This window comes from Camelus bactrianus, chromosome 23 (genome assembly GCF_048773025.1).
Source record: "Camelus bactrianus isolate YW-2024 breed Bactrian camel chromosome 23, ASM4877302v1, whole genome shotgun sequence".
NCBI classification, from domain to species: domain Eukaryota; kingdom Metazoa; phylum Chordata; class Mammalia; order Artiodactyla; family Camelidae; genus Camelus; species Camelus bactrianus.
Genome location: NC_133561.1, coordinates 1,262,994 through 1,280,231, shown reverse-complemented (window position 1 = coordinate 1,280,231; position 17,238 = coordinate 1,262,994). Strand labels below are relative to the sequence as shown.

Below are 17,238 nucleotides of genomic sequence, written 5' to 3'. Positions count from 1 at the left end.
AATGGAAGAAAGAAAAAGCGACAATGTGCACATTTCTTCAATATTTCTAGGTGCTTTTGTGTGATTCTCCGTGTAGTTAGGAAAGCCACCGCTATTACTGTATTGCACGATCACTTCATTTTTTTTATTCTTTATTTTTTTTACTTTTGTTTCAAAATTTACTTGATTGTAAGTTTATATTTTTTCTTGTTTCATAATGGCTGTGTTTAACAATCAGCTTACAAAACCCCTTAGAACTCAGCCATTGGGGTACATCTCATCACTGAAGTGCACCTCCCTATCTCTGCCATATTCCTCGCAAATGGTAGCTTTTTTTCCCCCAGCTTTTCTTTTTTTGTAATTGAAATACAGTCAGTTTACAATGTTATCTCAGCTTTTGGTGTACAGCATAATAAAACGTTAGCCTTCTGATGAAAAAGAGTTCCTCTGCACAATCACTTAAAAAACAAGTTACTTGATATTGCTTTTGACTAATTGCACTATATTTTGTGTAACTAACTGATTATTTTAAAAATGAATGAGTAAACTTTGCACTCCCTCTAAGAGGGGAAGGAAAGAAGTCTCTCTAATACAGAGACTCCGTTCACCCCGCAGCACTGACGGCAAACTGGTCCCACACCCTGTGGCCTCGCTGGCTTGAATTCCAAGGGAATCTCAACTCCCAGGCAGTCGTCTGGTCCCCCCCAGGCTTTGGCCGTCACCTCCCTTTGTTTATGGAGCTGCTGCCAGTGCTGGAGACAGAGTGACCCTGGGCTCCGGGCCGAAGTGTCCAGAGACACGCATCCCTACTCTCCAGCGCCCAAACCCCAGCACAAGAGCAAAGTCAGGAGGCTGCCTCCTAGTTTTCCTTCTCTTTGAGACACTAAGTCCCCTTGGATGCCCTCCTTCCCCGTGGCCCTGGGCTGGCGCTCAGCTCATCCCGCCGCTCCCCCCAGAGCCCCTGAGCTCTCCTGCTCCTGCCCGAGTCCAGCCCCACGCTCAGGGTTCCTCCTGCTGCAGGGAGCCAGCCCTCCCCAGGGTGCTGGCTCTCACTCTCTCGCTCAAGGACTTTGCTCCTGCAGTTCCCCCCGCTGACCCCCCACTCCCCACTCCCGGCGCTGGATACTCCCATGAGCCCAGGATGTGCTGTAATTTACTTCTCATTGGCTCTGCACCCTCCCCAACTTCTAGGCTATTTCTCTTTGTGGCAAAACACCTCGAGAGAGCTGTCCGGGCCCACGCTCCGCACTGCCTCTCCTCAGCCCACTGCAGCCGGGCATCCCTTCTCGGGATTCCCGTGAAACTGTTGGTCCCGTGTTGCCGGAACCCAGTCGGTGCACAGCTCCCGCTTCCTCCATGTTCAACACAACCGTCACTCTGTCTCCTGCACGTGCTGGGCTCCTGACTCCGGGACGCCCCTCTCTCAGTCCCCCTGCCTCCATGGCCCATCCCTCCTCAGCCCCCAGTCACCAAACACCGGAGCCCACAGGGCTCAGCCCCTGGACCTCTGCTCTCTAAACACCTCCTTCCCGTAGGGGATCTTACCCACTCCCACGACTAAATGCCAGTTCATTCCTAGAGTCTCAGATTAGATCTCTAGTCTGACCCAGCCTCTGGGCTCCGGGCTCGGAAACCCAAGCCAACTCAGCGCCTCCATCTGGAAGCCTCGAGAGCATCCTAAGTGGTCGCATCCCAAGTGGGACCCTCGGTTTCCACCCCACCTGCACACACAGAAGCTCAGTTTCTTGGGCGAAATCCTTGTCGTCGCCGCTGATTTTTTTCCCCTCTCACCCTAAATCAAGCTCATCAGCAAATACTGTCAGCTCGATGTTCCAAGCAGACCCAGGTGATGACTGCCCCTCACCACTTCTGCTGCTCTGGTCACCTCCGTCCCTCAGCGGGGCCATCGTGGTACCCCCGACCACCCCCCGGGGCGCCCCTAGCGTCCCTACAGCTTGTGCTCAGCGCAGCAGCCAGAAGGGTCCGTTTAGAACTAAGCAAAGACCAGGTTTAAACACTTCCAAGGGCTCTCATCTCGCTCAGGACAAAACCCAAGATCCTAAGCACGGCTTCCAAGGACTGATGTGGTCCAGCCCTGGCCTCTTTCTCTGGGTTCACCTCCATCACTCTCCAGCCCGGCCACCAGGCCTCCTGGAATCCCCAAAGTCTGCCCTCACCCCCTACCTGCGGCAGGGTGGGGCCCAGCACCTGGCAGCCTGTGTCCTGCTTCACGCAGGGCTGAGCTTAAATATCACCTGGACACACCGGTGCATTCCCTTGCACTCTGTCTCCATCACACATACCGGTCGCACCAGCCACGTGTGTCCTTACAGTCTGTTTTTCTGTCCGGTCCCCCCAGACTTTTGCTCACGCGGTACCTCTAGCACAAGGGGGAGGTGCCCAGTAAACGTCTGAGGAGTAGACGGATGGCCGCCTGCCCAACGGGGCCGCCTACCTTGCGTAGGGCTCACCTCCTCCCTTTACCTCCAGAGTAACTTTTTAGAAGTGTAGGGTGTTCAGGGCCCCCCCACTGCCGGCTATGCACAATTCAACACCCCCACCCCCACTTGCCTCTCCAGCTGGACCCCCTTCTCTCCCCGGCACACTCACGTGCTTCTAACCGGAGGGACCTCCCGGCGAGCCCTGAACCTTCTGTTGACTGGGCTCCGGCCTGTGGTGCTTGCACCCTCTTCAGGTGGCGCCACCTCCTTGAAGCCTCCCCTGACCATCTGCCCAGAGAGGACCTCTCCCTTCTACGACGGTGCTGGCCGTGGGCTGCCTGGCCCCTCACTGTGTCCACCGGGAGTCTGAGGTGTCTGCTCTCAGGACCACAGCCCTGCCTTTTCCATCTTTATAACCAAGGGGCTGGGCTGCACGCACAGTGGGTTCCCCACAAGTGTCTGTGGCCTGAACAAGCTCCTCCCCCCGCCCCAGTGGTGGCCCCGCCACCCTGACTCACGTCGATCTCGCTGAGAATGACGTCGATGATGCTGCCGATGACAATCAGGAAGTCAAACACGTTCCAGGGGTCCCCAAAGTATCCCTGGGGGAGGGGACAAGGTGAGCTATGGGGGAAGGGGCTCGGCAGTCAGCAGGGGCAGTCGGCCCCATCTGAGGGATGCAAAACCCCAGGGCCAGGTGGGGTTGGGCCGTGACACCACTGCCCCGTGGCGTTGGGGCCTCACCCACCCCTGCACCTCTGCCCTTGCCTCTGGTCCTCCAGAGCATGAAGTGTTCCTAGGGCAGCATGGCCAGGAAATAGGGCCTGGGGTCCCGGTCCACATGGGGGGCTCTTTCTCCCCACACCCCCACTTGAAGCCCAGTCTGGGCTTGTGGTGCAGACCTGGTGAGGGAGGGGGTGGGAGTGGGCTTGGGAACCCAGGACACAGCAGGATACTTCCCAGCCCTGGGACTGCTCTTCAGAAGCTTAAAAGGAGGAGGGGACACAAAGACTCACAGAAGGGGCAGGGGAAGCGCAGCCTGAGTGGCCTGCAGGCAGGGGTGAGCAGGTGGGGGTGGAAGTGTGGGGTGGGAGGAGGGCCCCAGGGAAAGGCCCCACCCTGTGGGCCCAGGACGCACCCTGGCCTTGAACGCCATGAGCTTGAGGATCATCTCCAGGGTGAAGATGACGGTGAAGGCCACGTTGAGGATGTCTGAGATGTGGTTCATCTGCTCTGACTGGTTGTAGTGCTGGGGGGGCAGAGGGGAGGGGCTGGGGGCTGCTCCCCATCCTGCATGGTGGCTCCCAGAGCCCCCCACCCACCTCTCTTTAGTCTCAGAAAATGAGGAGCATGCTCTGGCTGTGTCGTGTCCAGAGTCCTAGCAGGTCTGACGGCCACGCCCCATCCCTGTGGGGGGTCCATGAGGGGAAGAGGAGACGGTTTCCACCCGATCCTGCAAGCAGGGTTATCCACACACAAGTCTGCTCTGGAAGGACAGGAGGGGCCCTGTAGCAAGGCTCTGTGACAGGCTTACCGAAGCCTTCGGGCACAGGACTAGGAGGGAAGACCCCTGGTTCTAGGCTGGGACCACCACCACCTGCAGGTGGGGCCCTGGCATCACCAGCCTCCTGTACCTGCGCACTGCCTTCATGATGGAGAGGCAGCTGGACCATGACCTTAGCCCCCTCGACCCACCACTCCGACCATCCTGACAACAATGTCCTATGACATCTCCCAGGAATCTCTCACCCTTTTTAAAAGAAAGTTGACAAAAATCCCACTTCTTCCACAGAACCTTCCCAGGCAGTTCAGAAGGATCTAACGCTGCCCCCGCCCCACCCTGTCTAGGCAGAGCTGCCTAATTCTGCTTCCTGGCTCGGCCCAAACTTGAGCTGTGGCTCGTGAGTCTCTGTCTGCTCCGGGCCTGTGGCTCCGTGACTCCCTGTCCAGACGGGGCAGTGCGTGGTCCTGCTGTTGGCTGTGTCTGGGCTCCTGGGCCATAGAGCTCACTGTGCGATTCTATTTATATGGCCCGTAAGGGATCAAATGCTTAATTAAGTCTTGATGACGATGCTTCCGCTCATGACACTGTGTATAAAGTGTGCTCGTCTCCGAAGAGACACCTGTTCTGTGAATAGTAAATCCATTTTTCTTGGGACTGGAGCCAAAATTCCAACCAGCTCCAACATCGAGATTTGCAGTAGCAGAAGGAAAACAGAGAGCACGTTCTACTTCCGACAGGGCCTTCCTCATAGCTGCCTCCTGCTTCCAGAACGTCCACAGTCATGCGTGAGCTTGCATGACCTCCTTAGTAACCTGTTGAGTGCCTGGCCACAGGGCCAGAGACTGCCTCTGCCGCGCACAGCCCCTCTGCCCCGCACAGCCCCTCACCACAGAGTCTGGCCCGTAGCAGGTGCAAGGAGAGTGTGCTGGGGCTACCAGCCTGGAACCTGGCCAGGCCCCGCCCAGGCCCCGCCCAGCCCATCATGTCCCGCCCAGAGCCCCCCACCACCCCCGCTAAGCCCATCATGTCCCGCCCAGGCCCTGCCCGGGCCCCGCCCCGCCCACCATGACCCGCCCCAGGCCCCCGCCCATCCCACCATGACCCGCCCCAGGCTCCGCCCGGGCCCCGCCCATCCCACCATGACCCGCCCCAGGCCCTGCCCGGGCCCCGCCCGTCCAGCGCCTGTCTCGGGTCCTCCCTCACCTGCATGCCCAGGCAGATGGTGTTGAGCATGATGAGGGCAAACATCAGGTACTCGAAGTAGGAGGAGGTGACGACGTACCACACCTGGTACTGGTATGGGTTTTTGGGGATGTAGCACCTCAGGGGGCGGGCCTTCAGGGCGTACTGCACACACTGGCGCTGAGACAGGACATGGCGCGCAGGTCAGCACCCGGAGCCCTTCCCTCCGCCCTCCCCATGCCCAGGTCCATGGGCTGGAGGACCCAGCATTCAGCAGGCCAAGGGCAGCTGTGGCTAAGGGCCCCTGCTGGGCTGTTCAGGGGAAGAGCCCCACCGAGCCACCCACAAGCCATCAGAGCCCATCCCTAGCACGGCTCCCCCGTCCCAGGGGCTCTGGGGATTGTGAAGGTTCCAAGAGGAAACCCCACCTGACCACTGCGTGCTGCTTCAGATGGGAGATGGGTTGGAGGTGGGGCTGGGCATCAGATGGAGGGTGTGGGGTCACCCTGCCCCCGCCTGAGGGCCCTCTTCCCTGCCCCAAGCCTCGGCTGGGCCGGCAGAGGCCTCTGGCAGGCAGTCCAGCAGCTACCTGGTTCTTGTCCAGCTCGCAGTTCTTGTACTCCGTCTCCCCCTGCTCCTGGAAGGTGACGATGACAAAGCCCACGAAGATGTTCATCATGAAGAAGGCAATGAGGATGATGTAGATGATGAAGAAGATGGCCATCTCCACGCGGTGGTTGTACACGGGGCCCTTGTCCTCCTCGTTAGCATCAATGGCCTTGTACAGCAGCCTGGGGAGGGCAGAGGGAAGGCTGGGCTGGGCTGGGTGTTGAGGCGGAGCTAGGCCAGGAAGGGTGGGCTTCATTCCACTGGACATGGAGACCCAAGCCGGCTTTCCAGGCAGTCACGCAATGGGGGAGGAGCTAGGACCCTGCCAGGAGGCTGGACCAGATCCTGGAATGGGACACACCGCGCCCCCCTCATCGCCCAGTCGGGCTCCCCTGCGGGCAGAGAGGCCCACTTCCACTTGAGTCCCCTGGTTGGGCTGTCTCTCGAGGGACCAGTCAGCACACCAGTCCTGCACGCACACCGTGTGGCTTGCTGAGCACCTGCCACATTTGGCAGAGTGTAAGATGGTGTGGGTGGCCCCCTGGTATGGCCCCGACCGAAGCTGGGTGGGCAGGGTCCCAGTCCCCACTCACTCCGGCCATCCCTCGAAGGTGGACACCGTGAAGAGTGACATCATGGCCGAGAGCACGTTGTCGAAGTGGAAGTCGTTGTGTATCCACTGGCGGGGACGCAACTCCACCTGCGTGGGGTCCCCATCCTTGTACACGTAGTAGTAGCCCCTGAGGTGGGGGGGCCCGGTCACCGCACTGTGCACATGGTTCCTCGCCCCACCTGCCCCCCATCCTCCAGGCCCTGAGGGTGAAGGTGCAGGAAAGAGGGGAGGTCTGGACCAGGGTCACCCAAGGGAGGGGTTTCTGTGAGGGTCCTTCCTGGGCCCAGGTTCCTCAGTCCCCCAGTGGGAAGACCACCCTGCCCCTCAGGCCAGCCCCTCCCCATGCAGGGGTCCCTCCGGCATGCACACCTGCACTCCTCCTCTGTCATCTTGGACACGTCATTGCAGCTGAAGAACTTCCCCTGCATCCGGGAGGGAGGAAGGGAGACAGGCTGTCATGGAAACAGGATTGAAAGATGCAGTGGAAGGGAGGAGGGAAGGCAGGGCCTGGGTCTTCCTCTTGGAGGGCGGAGGGCAGCCTGACCATCAAGGCAAGGCCCCAGGACAGCCCACTGGTCCCTCAGCCACCCTGAGGCCCCCGCCGGGCAGACAGCCGGGAGGCGGGGAGCCAGCTCCTTAGAGGACTGAGTGTTTGCTGGGTGCCCCAGGCTGGGCCTGAGGAAGGGAAATACACTGATTTCCAGGTGGAAGTGAAAAGACAAGGTCCCCCAGGAAAGTGAGAGCAGCAGGAGGGCAGCTTCCAGACGCGACACGGGTGACCCCACCCCTGGCAGCTCCCGGGAAGATGAAGGACGCCAGGCCCACTTGCAGGCGCAGAGGGCAGAGGCCCAGCTGCCTGAGGAGCCGGAGCTGCTGGGGCGGGGCGGGCGTGTGTCAGACAGCCCGGCGGGGTGAAGGGGTGGGGGGGAGTAGCAGGGAGGGTGGTGGCAGGGCCGGCAGGTGGGGCCTTCACCCGGGACAGCCAGGAGGACAGCAGGTACTGGTGGTGATGGTGGCCCGCAGAGCCTGGGGGTTGGGGAGGGACATCACCCAGGAGCCCAATTCAGACTCACGACAGCTTCGCCCTAAACCTGTGTGTGCTGGACCTCTGCCTTCACAGTGCAGGGCTCCTTTGCTTAGAAGGGAAATGGGCCAGCTCCTGCCTTGGCCCGAGAGCTGGCACCGGAGCTGGGGAAGTGAGGGCAGGCCAGGGCTCACCTTGAAGAGCTGGACACCGATGCAGGCGAACATGAACTGGAGCAGCGTGGTGACCAGGACGATGTTCCCGATGGTGCGGATGGCCACAAACACGCACTGCACCACGTGCTGCAGAGGGAGGCCAGTCAGCGTGGTCCCCGCCTCGTCACCAGTCCCAGCTTGTGGGGGGCAGAGAGGGGTCCGTGGGCGGCACGGCTGCCCAGCCTCCCCCTCACCCCTGGTGGCTGGGCTGAGATGTCCGGGGTCAGCCCTGGCAGCCCTGTCCCTGCCGGGGTCCTGCCGGGCCCTCTCTCACCTTCAGCCCTTTGGCTCTGTTGATGGCCCGGAGTGGTCGGAGCACTCTCAGTACCCTCAGGATTTTCACCACAGAGATGGTGCTGGACCTGGGGGAGCGGCAGGAGGGTGCTGAGGGCTGCCCTCTCCAGCCCTCCACCTGCCGCCTGCCCCCAGCTCTCCACACTCAGCCCTTCCCTCAAGCTGCCTGTGCTCCTGCCTGGGATAAAGGGGCCCTCCTCCCTGGGCTAGTCTTGCATCACTGTTGTAAGGGTTTCCTCCAGGGCTGCCCCAGACCCCGCCTCTCCCATCAGACGGGAGCGCCTGGACACAGGGGCCATGCTCCCCGTGGGGCAGGGCAGGACCACCTTCTCCCCTCTGCACCCCCTCCTGGTCTGCAGCACACGCCCTACCCACTAAGCCCTGTCACTTCAGTCCAGCTGGGGACAACCCAAGGGACCCTCGACCCCCATCAGTGGCCCCGAGAGACCCTCCCCTTGCGGCTCGGTGCCGACCAACCAGCATTGGTGGGCTCCCCCTCTGGGACCCCGGGCCGCCTCGCTCACTCAAGTCCCATGGAGATGAGGGACACGGCCACCACCAGCAGGTCCAGCATGTTGAAGTAGTTGCGGCAGAAGGAGCCCTTGTGCAGGAAGGCCCCGTAGGTGGTCATCTGGGGAGAGAGGCAGCACCCCGGGGGGGAGGAGACTGGGGACTCTCCTTGCTGGGTCCTCAGCGCACTGCCCCACCCTCTGCTCCTGGCTCTGGGGGCACGGGGACCTCTCCCAGGCAGCAAGGCCATGGGAGCCCTGGGGCTCCTTCCGCACGGAACCATGGCAGGGAGAGCCGCCCCACCCCCTGCAGAGCCGTACAACTGCTCCTCCGCCCCGGAAAGCGTCCTCAGGAGCCAGCTGCGCGCTGGGCATTGCTGGGTCAGGCTGAGCTGCTGTCAGGCGCTGGAAGCCTTGCTCAGGCCTCTGACCCCCTCCTCCTCCACATCCCTGGACCCGCCTTCTCACTCGCCTCTCAGCGTCTTTCACGTGGTCCCTAGTGATCTCCCACGCCCCCGCACAAACACGCAACGCCCTTAAATTCTGGCCAGCTGAAGCCTTTCCTGGCATTCAAGGCCCTGTATGATTTCATCTCAACTTCCCTTTCCAGCTGCTAAACCGAGACCCCCGACTCCCCTGCATGTATGCTATACACCAGCCCAGAGGGGCCACTTTCTCCTCTCTGAGCATGTCCCAAACATTGCTTTACAATGCATTTGTCATTGTCTTGTCCTCCTGAGCGGCCCCTCCTCTCTCTGATGGAGTCCTATCCAACTCCAAGGCCTAAAATCACCACCTTCAGGAAGTCCTCTTGGACCTCAGGGAAGCCACTATCTCCCTCTGATCAACCCTTAAAAATCAAGGCCCTGAAAGAACGGACTGTCCACCTTTCACACTGCAGCCTGCTCCGGGCCTGCTCCCCCTGCCCGGCTCGCCACTCCCCTCCTGGGTCATGGAGGTGAAAGCTGGGGCTACTGGGTCTCTGATCCCCAGTCCCCACCATCGTGGTGTGAACCTAGCGTGTCCACCTTGAGAAACAGGAGTGATGCGCTGTGGACAGGGAGTGGGAGGGTCGGGCGGAGCTGCCAGAAGCCCACCCAGGTCAGCGGTCACTTCTCTGGGGTCCTAGGAGAAGGTCTCTCAGTCACTGGTAACAAAGGCCTGTGAACAAACTGCTGCTCCCGAGTCTACTCCTAGGCTACTGTGCCTTCACTCTGGAGGAAAGTGCCCAACGCTTCACCGACACTGACAGTGCTTCGCTGAGGAGCTCATGGGCTGCAAGTTGACTGTGCTTCATGCCTGCACACGCACCTGCTGGCCCACTCACCTCGGACTATGAGCTGAAACCACTGGTCTCCTGGGCCCCACCAGTCTTTCCCTGCTGCCCTCAGCCATCTTCTTGCTTTTCCCTCCTCCCTGCAACCCAGCCCCTAAGTGAGCAAAGCCTGTGTAACTGGGAGCCACATGTGCTCTGGGTCCCGGCCTGGAGATGCCCCTCACCCAGCCTGTCCCACTGCCTTCACTCACCTTGAGGACAATCTCCACAGTGAAGACAGAGGTGAATGCGATATCAAAATACCCAAGGATCTGGTGGCCAGGCAGAAGTCAGTGAGAAGAAAGGAAGAGTGATGATCTCATCAGGGTCTTCACCCAACCACCATCACCACCATCACCACCACCACTATCATCACCTCCACAATCATCATCACTATCATCACCACCACCACCATCACCATCACAGTCATCATCACAATCATTATCACCACCATCACCACCACCATCATCACCTCCACAATCATCACTATCATCACTACCATCACCATCACCATCACAGTCATCATCACCATCATCATCACCACCATCACCACCACAATCACCTCCACAATCATCACTATCATCACTACCACCACCATCACCATCACAGTCATCATCACCATCATCATCACCACCACCATCACCTCCACAATCATCATCACTATCATCACCTCCACAATCATCATCACTATCATCACCACCACCACCATCACCACCACCATCATCACCTCCACAATCATCATCACTATCATCACCACCACCATCACCATCATCACCACCACCACCACAATCATCATTACCATCATCATCACCACCATCATCACCCCACCATCACCACCACAATCATCATCACCATCACCACCACCATCACCACCACCACAATCATCATCACCATCACCATCATCACCATCAGCAGCAGCAGCAGCATCACCACCACCATCCCCATCCCCACCATTATCACTGCTAAAACCCAGCAACAAGAGCCTGTCTATGCCACATGCTGTGACAACACTGTTCAGAAGGAGTGGGTTGGGCAGTCTTGGCCCTCCCAGGATTTAAACGCTAAACAACTCTGATGCCTACAGTTACACAGAGGATACCACTGAGCCCCGGGCATCAGAGTGAGGTGTGCAGGTGATGGAGGCTTGGAGCGGGGAGGGGTGCTGGGCTGGGTGCTTTCACCTGATTCCTCACGGACTCAGCCCTGATGGGGTCCTCAGCAGCCAGCGCTGCACTGCTGAGCAGGATGAAGAGCAGGATGAAGTTGGTGAACCAGGTGGCGTTGACAATGCGGTGACAGAGGATACGGATCCTGCAGGGATTGGGGGGGAGGGTCAGGGGAGCTGTGAACTGGGCGTTCAGGTCTCACCAGCTTCTGTCCTGCACAGGGACCCTGGAGCCCTCCCACCTGGGTCAGTGGAGAAGGAGAGCCTGCTTCTGGGTGGTCTCCAGCTGGACACGCAGGGCCCTGCCCCACATTCTGTTCCTGCAGCCCTGATCCCATCCCCTAACGAGCCGTCCCCCAACATTCCACTCTGTCCCACGGTTTTGCCACCAGAACAGGACAGGCTGATCGCCATCATGAGGCAGATGGATGGAGCTCCATGAAGACTGTAGTCTGTATTTTAAGGTGTGAACCTGTGAAGCCAGTAAGGCTACAGCCTCACCTGGCTCTCGCCTCCTTGTCCCATCTACAATTGCTCTTGGAAAGGAACCGATATGTGGGACCCCTCTTAGGTGTAAGTGAGGGAAAAGGTTTAAAGGGTTACTTCTCTCAGAGATGCTTGCGTTTTAAATGGGGCATAAGATCTTAAGCTAAAGAAATGACTTTCTCATAGTGTATTGTAGGCCCAGAGAGTAGGGAGAAGGGGGTCTTATCAGAGCAGGAAGCAGCGCTCTCCGACAGCCCCACCAGCCCCTTGCCCGGCAGCCGCGGGCCCACCCACCTGTTGGTGGGGCTGAAGATGAAGAAGGCGCTGGCATCTGGGATGGGCACGGCCTTCTCCTTCAGCTGCAGCTCGGCCAGCGGACGTGGCCGGGGGCTAATTGGGACCTCGGGCTCATCTTCTTCATCATCCCCTGTGGGGAGGGGGAGAGAAATTGGGGTGACTTTCCATGCTTTACTGCTACCCGGCTCCAGTGCTCTGAACCAACTGTGAACCCTCAGTGGCCAACAAGCTATGTGGGGTGCAAGGATGCCAGCAGAGTCCAGCCCAGGGACCTCCCTTCCCGCAGGACACCAGTCTGAGCTGTCCAGACAACTGTTAGGCTCAGGACCCCCCAGAGGTGGGGCCAGGAGCAAGGTGGGGGAGACTTCTGGTGCACCTTTGCTGCCTCAAATACTCACAAGCTGGGGGTGACATGGGGGCCTGGGTTCTGGGCCCAGCTCTGCCCCTGACTTGCACGCCAGGCGGGCCTCCGTCCCTCCCAAGTTCAGCTCCCCAGAATGTGAAATGGACGAGGGGCAGGAGGCTCGTTAAAATAAACAAACTCCAAGATTCTCTCCTGGGCTTGGGTTCTAAAGTCACCCCAAAAGTAGACCATCAGGGAGGAGCTGCCAGTGCCCGGTCTCGGGGAGAAGCAGGTAGGGGTGGGGAGGCAAGGGAGCCCCCAGCCTCGTCTGCTGGGTCTCTCAGGGCCCCGTGAGAGGGAGCTGCCCCAAGTCCTCAGCCCCCGGAAGAGGAGCCAGCGATAGATCGGGCTGGGGACGCTCTCGAGGGTTGGGGCGCCCTGGTCTCTCAGCGCTCACCGTCCCTTGCCTCCCCCCTCCCCCGGGCAGACCTCCGGCTCCCTCCATGAGGCGGCCTGCGCAGGGTCTCAGCTCCCCCAAGAACCCGTTTCTTCCTCACAACGAGCATCCTAATGTGACCCTTCCTGTCCCCCCTGGGCCACCAAGGGCCCAGAGACACAGTGGACGCTTAACTGCAGACACGCTTAATTCTCAGAAGCAGCCCGTCTGCCCTCTCTTTACCCATCATTCGGATTTCCTCTCTCCACACCCGTGTGTCAGCTTCATCGCACTTAGATTTTTTTTTAATTTTATTTTTTCTGTTTGTTTTGGAGGGAGAAGTAATTAAGTTTGTTTGTTTGTTTATTTATTTATTTAACGGAGGTGCTGGGGATCGAACCCAGGATCTCGAGCGTGATAAGCAGGCGCTCTACCGCTGAGCTCTACCTTCCCCTCACTGTGCTTTTATTTTGTCCTAAGCTGGGATTTTTGGAAAGGAGGATAAACATCTTCAGCCCCCTGGGTAAAAGGCTCCTCCACCTGCCCACCCCGCAGCCGCCCCCATCCTCCCCCTTCCCCTTCTCTCCAGCCCTGCCCCCACCCCAGGTCACCACCCTCCCACCTGCACCGCAGCCGCTCCTGCCCACTAGAAGACGCTTGTCAGATAAAAGAGACCAAGATGAACTATCCTGACACCAAACATTCCTTTCTGGCACAGATTCGAAGGAACACTACTGGTCTTGTCTGCAGCAGCTCCGCTCTCCCCAGACTTCACTTTGCAACGTCCTCATCCGTCTTCATGCATTCCACTTCCTGATTGCCTACTCAGTGCCAAACACCGTGCCACTCAGGGCACAAAAAGTCCCTCTGGTGCTTAGGGTCACTGGCACAAAGCCACGCTGCTCAGCCAGTCCCGCAGACAGAAGGGAAACTGCGCCGATGACCGTGGGCTCGGAGGACCCGGGAGTGAGCCCAGCAGGACGGGAGAGCTCTTTGGCACCAGCCTCTCCCAGGCGGCCTTCTAACCCTCACCCAGCCTGGGTGCTGTGCCAAGTGTTCCCTTCCGGGTGCCGACGAAGTGGATTTCTGCTGCGGCCACGGGCTGCGTGTCATTCACCCCCGGCTGTGTCTCCCTCCCGCCCCCAACCTTGTCTCCTTCATCTGGATTCTCCCACAGTGCAAGCCATGCTTCTGCTTATCCCAAATCAGCCCAGCCTCCAGCCCTGCCCATCCCTAGCCCCGCATGGGGGGACGCACTCCCTTCAGTGACCCACGCTGCGTGGCTGGTGGGGCTGTAACAGAAGACGTGTGAGTCTCTGTGCTCCTTGAAGCACACAGCGCGTTGAAGCACACAGCGCGTCACCTCTCGTCTGGGCCATTTCAGTACTCTTCCTACTGGCCTCCCACTGCTACTTTTGACCCAGTGTCTCTGGTCTCCAAGAGCAGCCACAGGAATCATCCTAGAATCACGATTCGGCTGGTGCTGCTATGCTACTTGAAACACTCCAGGGGGCAGGGTAGAGCTTGGTGGTAGAGTGTGCGCCTAGCACGCCCAAGGTTCAATCCCCAGCACCTCCATTAGAAATAAAACCTTATTACCTGCCCTAAAAATTAAAAAAAAAAATTTAAACCGCTCCAAACCCAGCTTTGCCCCAGGCCCTACAGCTCTTGTAAGACCCGCTCCGCACCCACTTCTCTGCCCTCATCTTGAACCACCCCCTCCACGCACACACACAGCCCCGTGCGCCATCAGTAATCACTATAAAATGACAAGCTCTTGTCCCACTCAGGAAATGCTGGCTGAATTACACGAAAATAAAGTACGTGCATTTTTCCATCGTGTGTTTGTGTAGGAGAGGCAGGCAGGCGGCCCATTCACCAGGTGAGGTACACAAAGGATGTCTCTGTGTCCTGATGTCCTCGTGGAGGGTCCAGGGAGGGGACACACGAGACACTTCATCCCGGGGGGAAGTGAACCCCAGCACGCCCTGCTGTGGTCCCAGGATGCTCACCTGGGAAGTCGGCCGAGGGGTAGGGGTCCTTCACCTCATTGACGTTGGACTCAAACTCGTCGATCTTCAGCTGCAGGAAGGAACACGACGAAGTGGAGATGAAAACCAGAGCTGCCGCCCCCAGTACTGAACACTGACTGGGGGCCTGGAGGTGCCGCTCACCTGAGCCTCCCTCCAGCCTGGGGTGGGGGCCGCTATGGTCATTCCCGTTTACAAAGGAGAAGCCAGGCTCTGAAAGGTCAGACAGGCTGCCGGAGCCACCAGGACCCCGGCCTGTCTGAGCCTGCGTGCTGCAGCCCGGACAGTTCTGAGAGGAGAGCCGAGTCCCGCCAGGACCCCCGCCCCCGCCCTCTGGCCGGGACCCCGCCCCTGGTCCGGCTCCTGCCCCTCTGAGCTCTGGTCCTGGAAGGCTGAGCAGGGCCAGGCCGGAACAGGGACAGGCAGGGCGGGGCTAGAAGTGAAGGGAGGCGGTCTGGGCCTCTCAGCGGAACAAGGGGTGTCAAGTGGGAGGGGGCGCCCTGACTGGGTGGGAGGCTGGGACTCACAGGAAGTCTGCGCCTGGACCGGGGCAGCTGTGGCGCTGTTCAAAGGATTCCCTGGGGGGCCGTTGACTTCCCCCAGCACAGCGGGGGAGCTGCCCTCGCCTGGCTGAGACCCAGGCAGACAGCCCCTCTCCTGCCTCCTGCCGCCCCCCAGCACCCTGGGACTCGGCTGCACGGGGGCCTTCCAGAGCCCCCGCCCTGTGCCCACCCTGGAGCGCCCCGCCCTGCCTGCGGCAGGGCTCACCTTGGCTGTGGTGGGGATGCCCTCCCCCTTGGGTTTCTGGTCCAGCTTCTTGGTCAACGTTGTCTTCTCCTCCTCTGACTTGTCCGGGAGCCCCCTGAGGTGGAAAACCAAGAAACCCCAAAGTGGAGGCCTATCCGTCAGGTTCTGGGGGACCCGCTCAGCTGGATGACACCCTCCGCAGACCCTGCCCACGAGGTGGGGGATTCTGTGGAGGGAGGAGCCTGGAGGGAGCAGGACAGCCAGCCTGGCGGGAGGAACAGCGAGGCTCAGCGGTCAGGCCGGCCACACCCCACGTCTGCTGGTCGGAGAGCTGAGTGAAGTTAGCTTTGACCTGGTTCATGGATGTCACCGCATGGGAGCGTGGTTTGGTCCAAGACAGGGCTCAACTCTTGGGAAATGTCTGGACTACAGTGCTGACCTCTCCCTCCCTTCCTCTCCCGTTTTGCCTCCACCAGGCCTGGGCACACCATGCTGGGGGAAGCAGGCGTGAGTCTCGACCCCTCAGTGGGGCTCCCCACTGGTACGGATGCCACCTGGAAGCTGGTTGGAAACGCAGACCCTCCCCCACCCCAGGCCCCCGAATCTGGGTCGGTATTTCCACCAGATCCCTGGTGGTTCCTTCACAGTTAGAGTCTGAGAAACACAGTCTAGACCATCAGTCCTGCGTCTGCTCCTGGGGAGGGTCCCAGGCTGCAGAGGGTTAAAAGGCAAACTCACGGCTGCCAGAGGCTGAGCAGAGGGACTGACACCCCCCAGGACGTACAGATCCTCAGGGGCAAGCCTGGTGGGAAGATTCCTGGACCCTTGACCAGGGAACCGGTCTAGCCTGCCTGGTTCTGCCCTCAGCCCATCTGAGGATCCACTGGCCTCTAGGCCTGTCCCCAGGGACACCTCAGGGGGCTCTGCCATCTGCGCCCTGGGGCAGGTGTCAGTGGCTTGGCGCCCCCCTCACCAGGCCCCAGGGAGGCCCCCGCCCAGAGCTGGACCCAGCCTGCAGGCCCCCCGACCCTGGTGCACCCCACTCACTTGGACATCTTCCTGCGCCTCCGCTCCTCGGCCTTGGCCTTCTGGGCAGAAGTCAGGCTCTCCGCCTCCGCCAGGTTGTCCACGGCGATGGCCAGGAAGACGTTGAGCAGGATGTCTGGGGCGTCCCGCTAAGGAGCTCGGGTGGTGGTGGGGGGAGCCTCTGGGGTGGGGTCCCTCCCTGCCCCCGCTCCGTGGTACAGTCATTGGGGTCCCTCTGCTAAGCAGGCATCGGCCCCCACAGGGCATGGCCAGGTCCCACCCCCGCCCCTCCTCCATCCACTCCTCTCACCTCCGTCTGTTTCCGGATCCTCTGTGCCCGACCCCAACCTCTGGGCCCAGCGGACCCCCATCTTCATGGCTCCCCAGCCGAGCCTGCCCCTCCTGCTCCAGGCTCCCCATCTCTCTGGGGCTGATTGCTCCCACCTGCCAGCAGCCACCCTGCGGGTCCCTAACCCTCCTGCGCCTGCGAGGGCTCGCCCTGCAGCTGTGCCTGTGCTCGCTGCCTGCTGGCCCGCCCCCTGCCCCGCGAGCCGGGGCGCCCCCCCAGCAGAGGGCCGGCCGGCAAGTGGGCACTTAGACCCCGCTTTAAGCCAAGGCCCCTCCTGAGGGGATACAGTTGCCGCAGACGAACAGGATGATGAAGTAGATGGACACGAGCACCCCGGGGTAGGTCGGCCCGCCGTAGGCCAGGATCCCGTTGTACATCACGGAGTTCCAGTCCTCGCCCGTCAGGACCTGGAGGGAGGCAGGAGCGCGGGGACATGGAGGGGCCGGAGAGTCTTCTGCGGGCACCACGTGGTCCAAAAGTCCCCCTGCAGCTCTGCCAGTGCCCCCAGACCTGTCCTCCCTTCCTCCAGGCCCAGGGTGAATGGTCCCTGCTCTCCTGTACCTCTCCCGGGATCAAAAACCCTATTGTTGGCTCTTTGGGGCCATGGAGTTGATCGTGGGGTCACAGCTTCCCTGCGCTCTGTTCCTAATGCTCCCCTGACCAGGCCTGCTGCC

At 60.2% G+C, this 17,238-nt stretch overlaps 1 protein-coding gene across 3 annotated transcripts in view; it reads right to left on the bottom strand.

Moving 5' to 3' along the window:
• Positions 1-17,238, bottom strand: part of CACNA1S (calcium voltage-gated channel subunit alpha1 S) — a 59,498-nt gene that overhangs the window by 13,667 nt on the left and 28,593 nt on the right. For all 3 annotated transcript variants that reach the window (XM_074351540.1, XM_074351542.1, XM_074351543.1), the window contains 16 exons: positions 16,851-16,971; positions 16,237-16,351; positions 15,211-15,304; positions 14,425-14,494; positions 11,631-11,763; positions 10,867-10,996; positions 9,898-9,957; positions 8,386-8,492; positions 7,842-7,929; positions 7,547-7,654; positions 6,698-6,750; positions 6,309-6,455; positions 5,696-5,897; positions 5,128-5,286; positions 3,559-3,669; positions 2,939-3,022 (listed from right to left, as the gene is read on the bottom strand). In XM_074351540.1, coding sequence (XP_074207641.1) covers positions 2,939-3,022; positions 3,559-3,669; positions 5,128-5,286; positions 5,696-5,897; positions 6,309-6,455; positions 6,698-6,750; positions 7,547-7,654; positions 7,842-7,929; positions 8,386-8,492; positions 9,898-9,957; positions 10,867-10,996; positions 11,631-11,763; positions 14,425-14,494; positions 15,211-15,304; positions 16,237-16,351; positions 16,851-16,971 — 1,782 coding nt within the window. The remainder of the gene's footprint in view (positions 1-2,938; positions 3,023-3,558; positions 3,670-5,127; positions 5,287-5,695; positions 5,898-6,308; positions 6,456-6,697; positions 6,751-7,546; positions 7,655-7,841; positions 7,930-8,385; positions 8,493-9,897; positions 9,958-10,866; positions 10,997-11,630; positions 11,764-14,424; positions 14,495-15,210; positions 15,305-16,236; positions 16,352-16,850; positions 16,972-17,238) is intronic.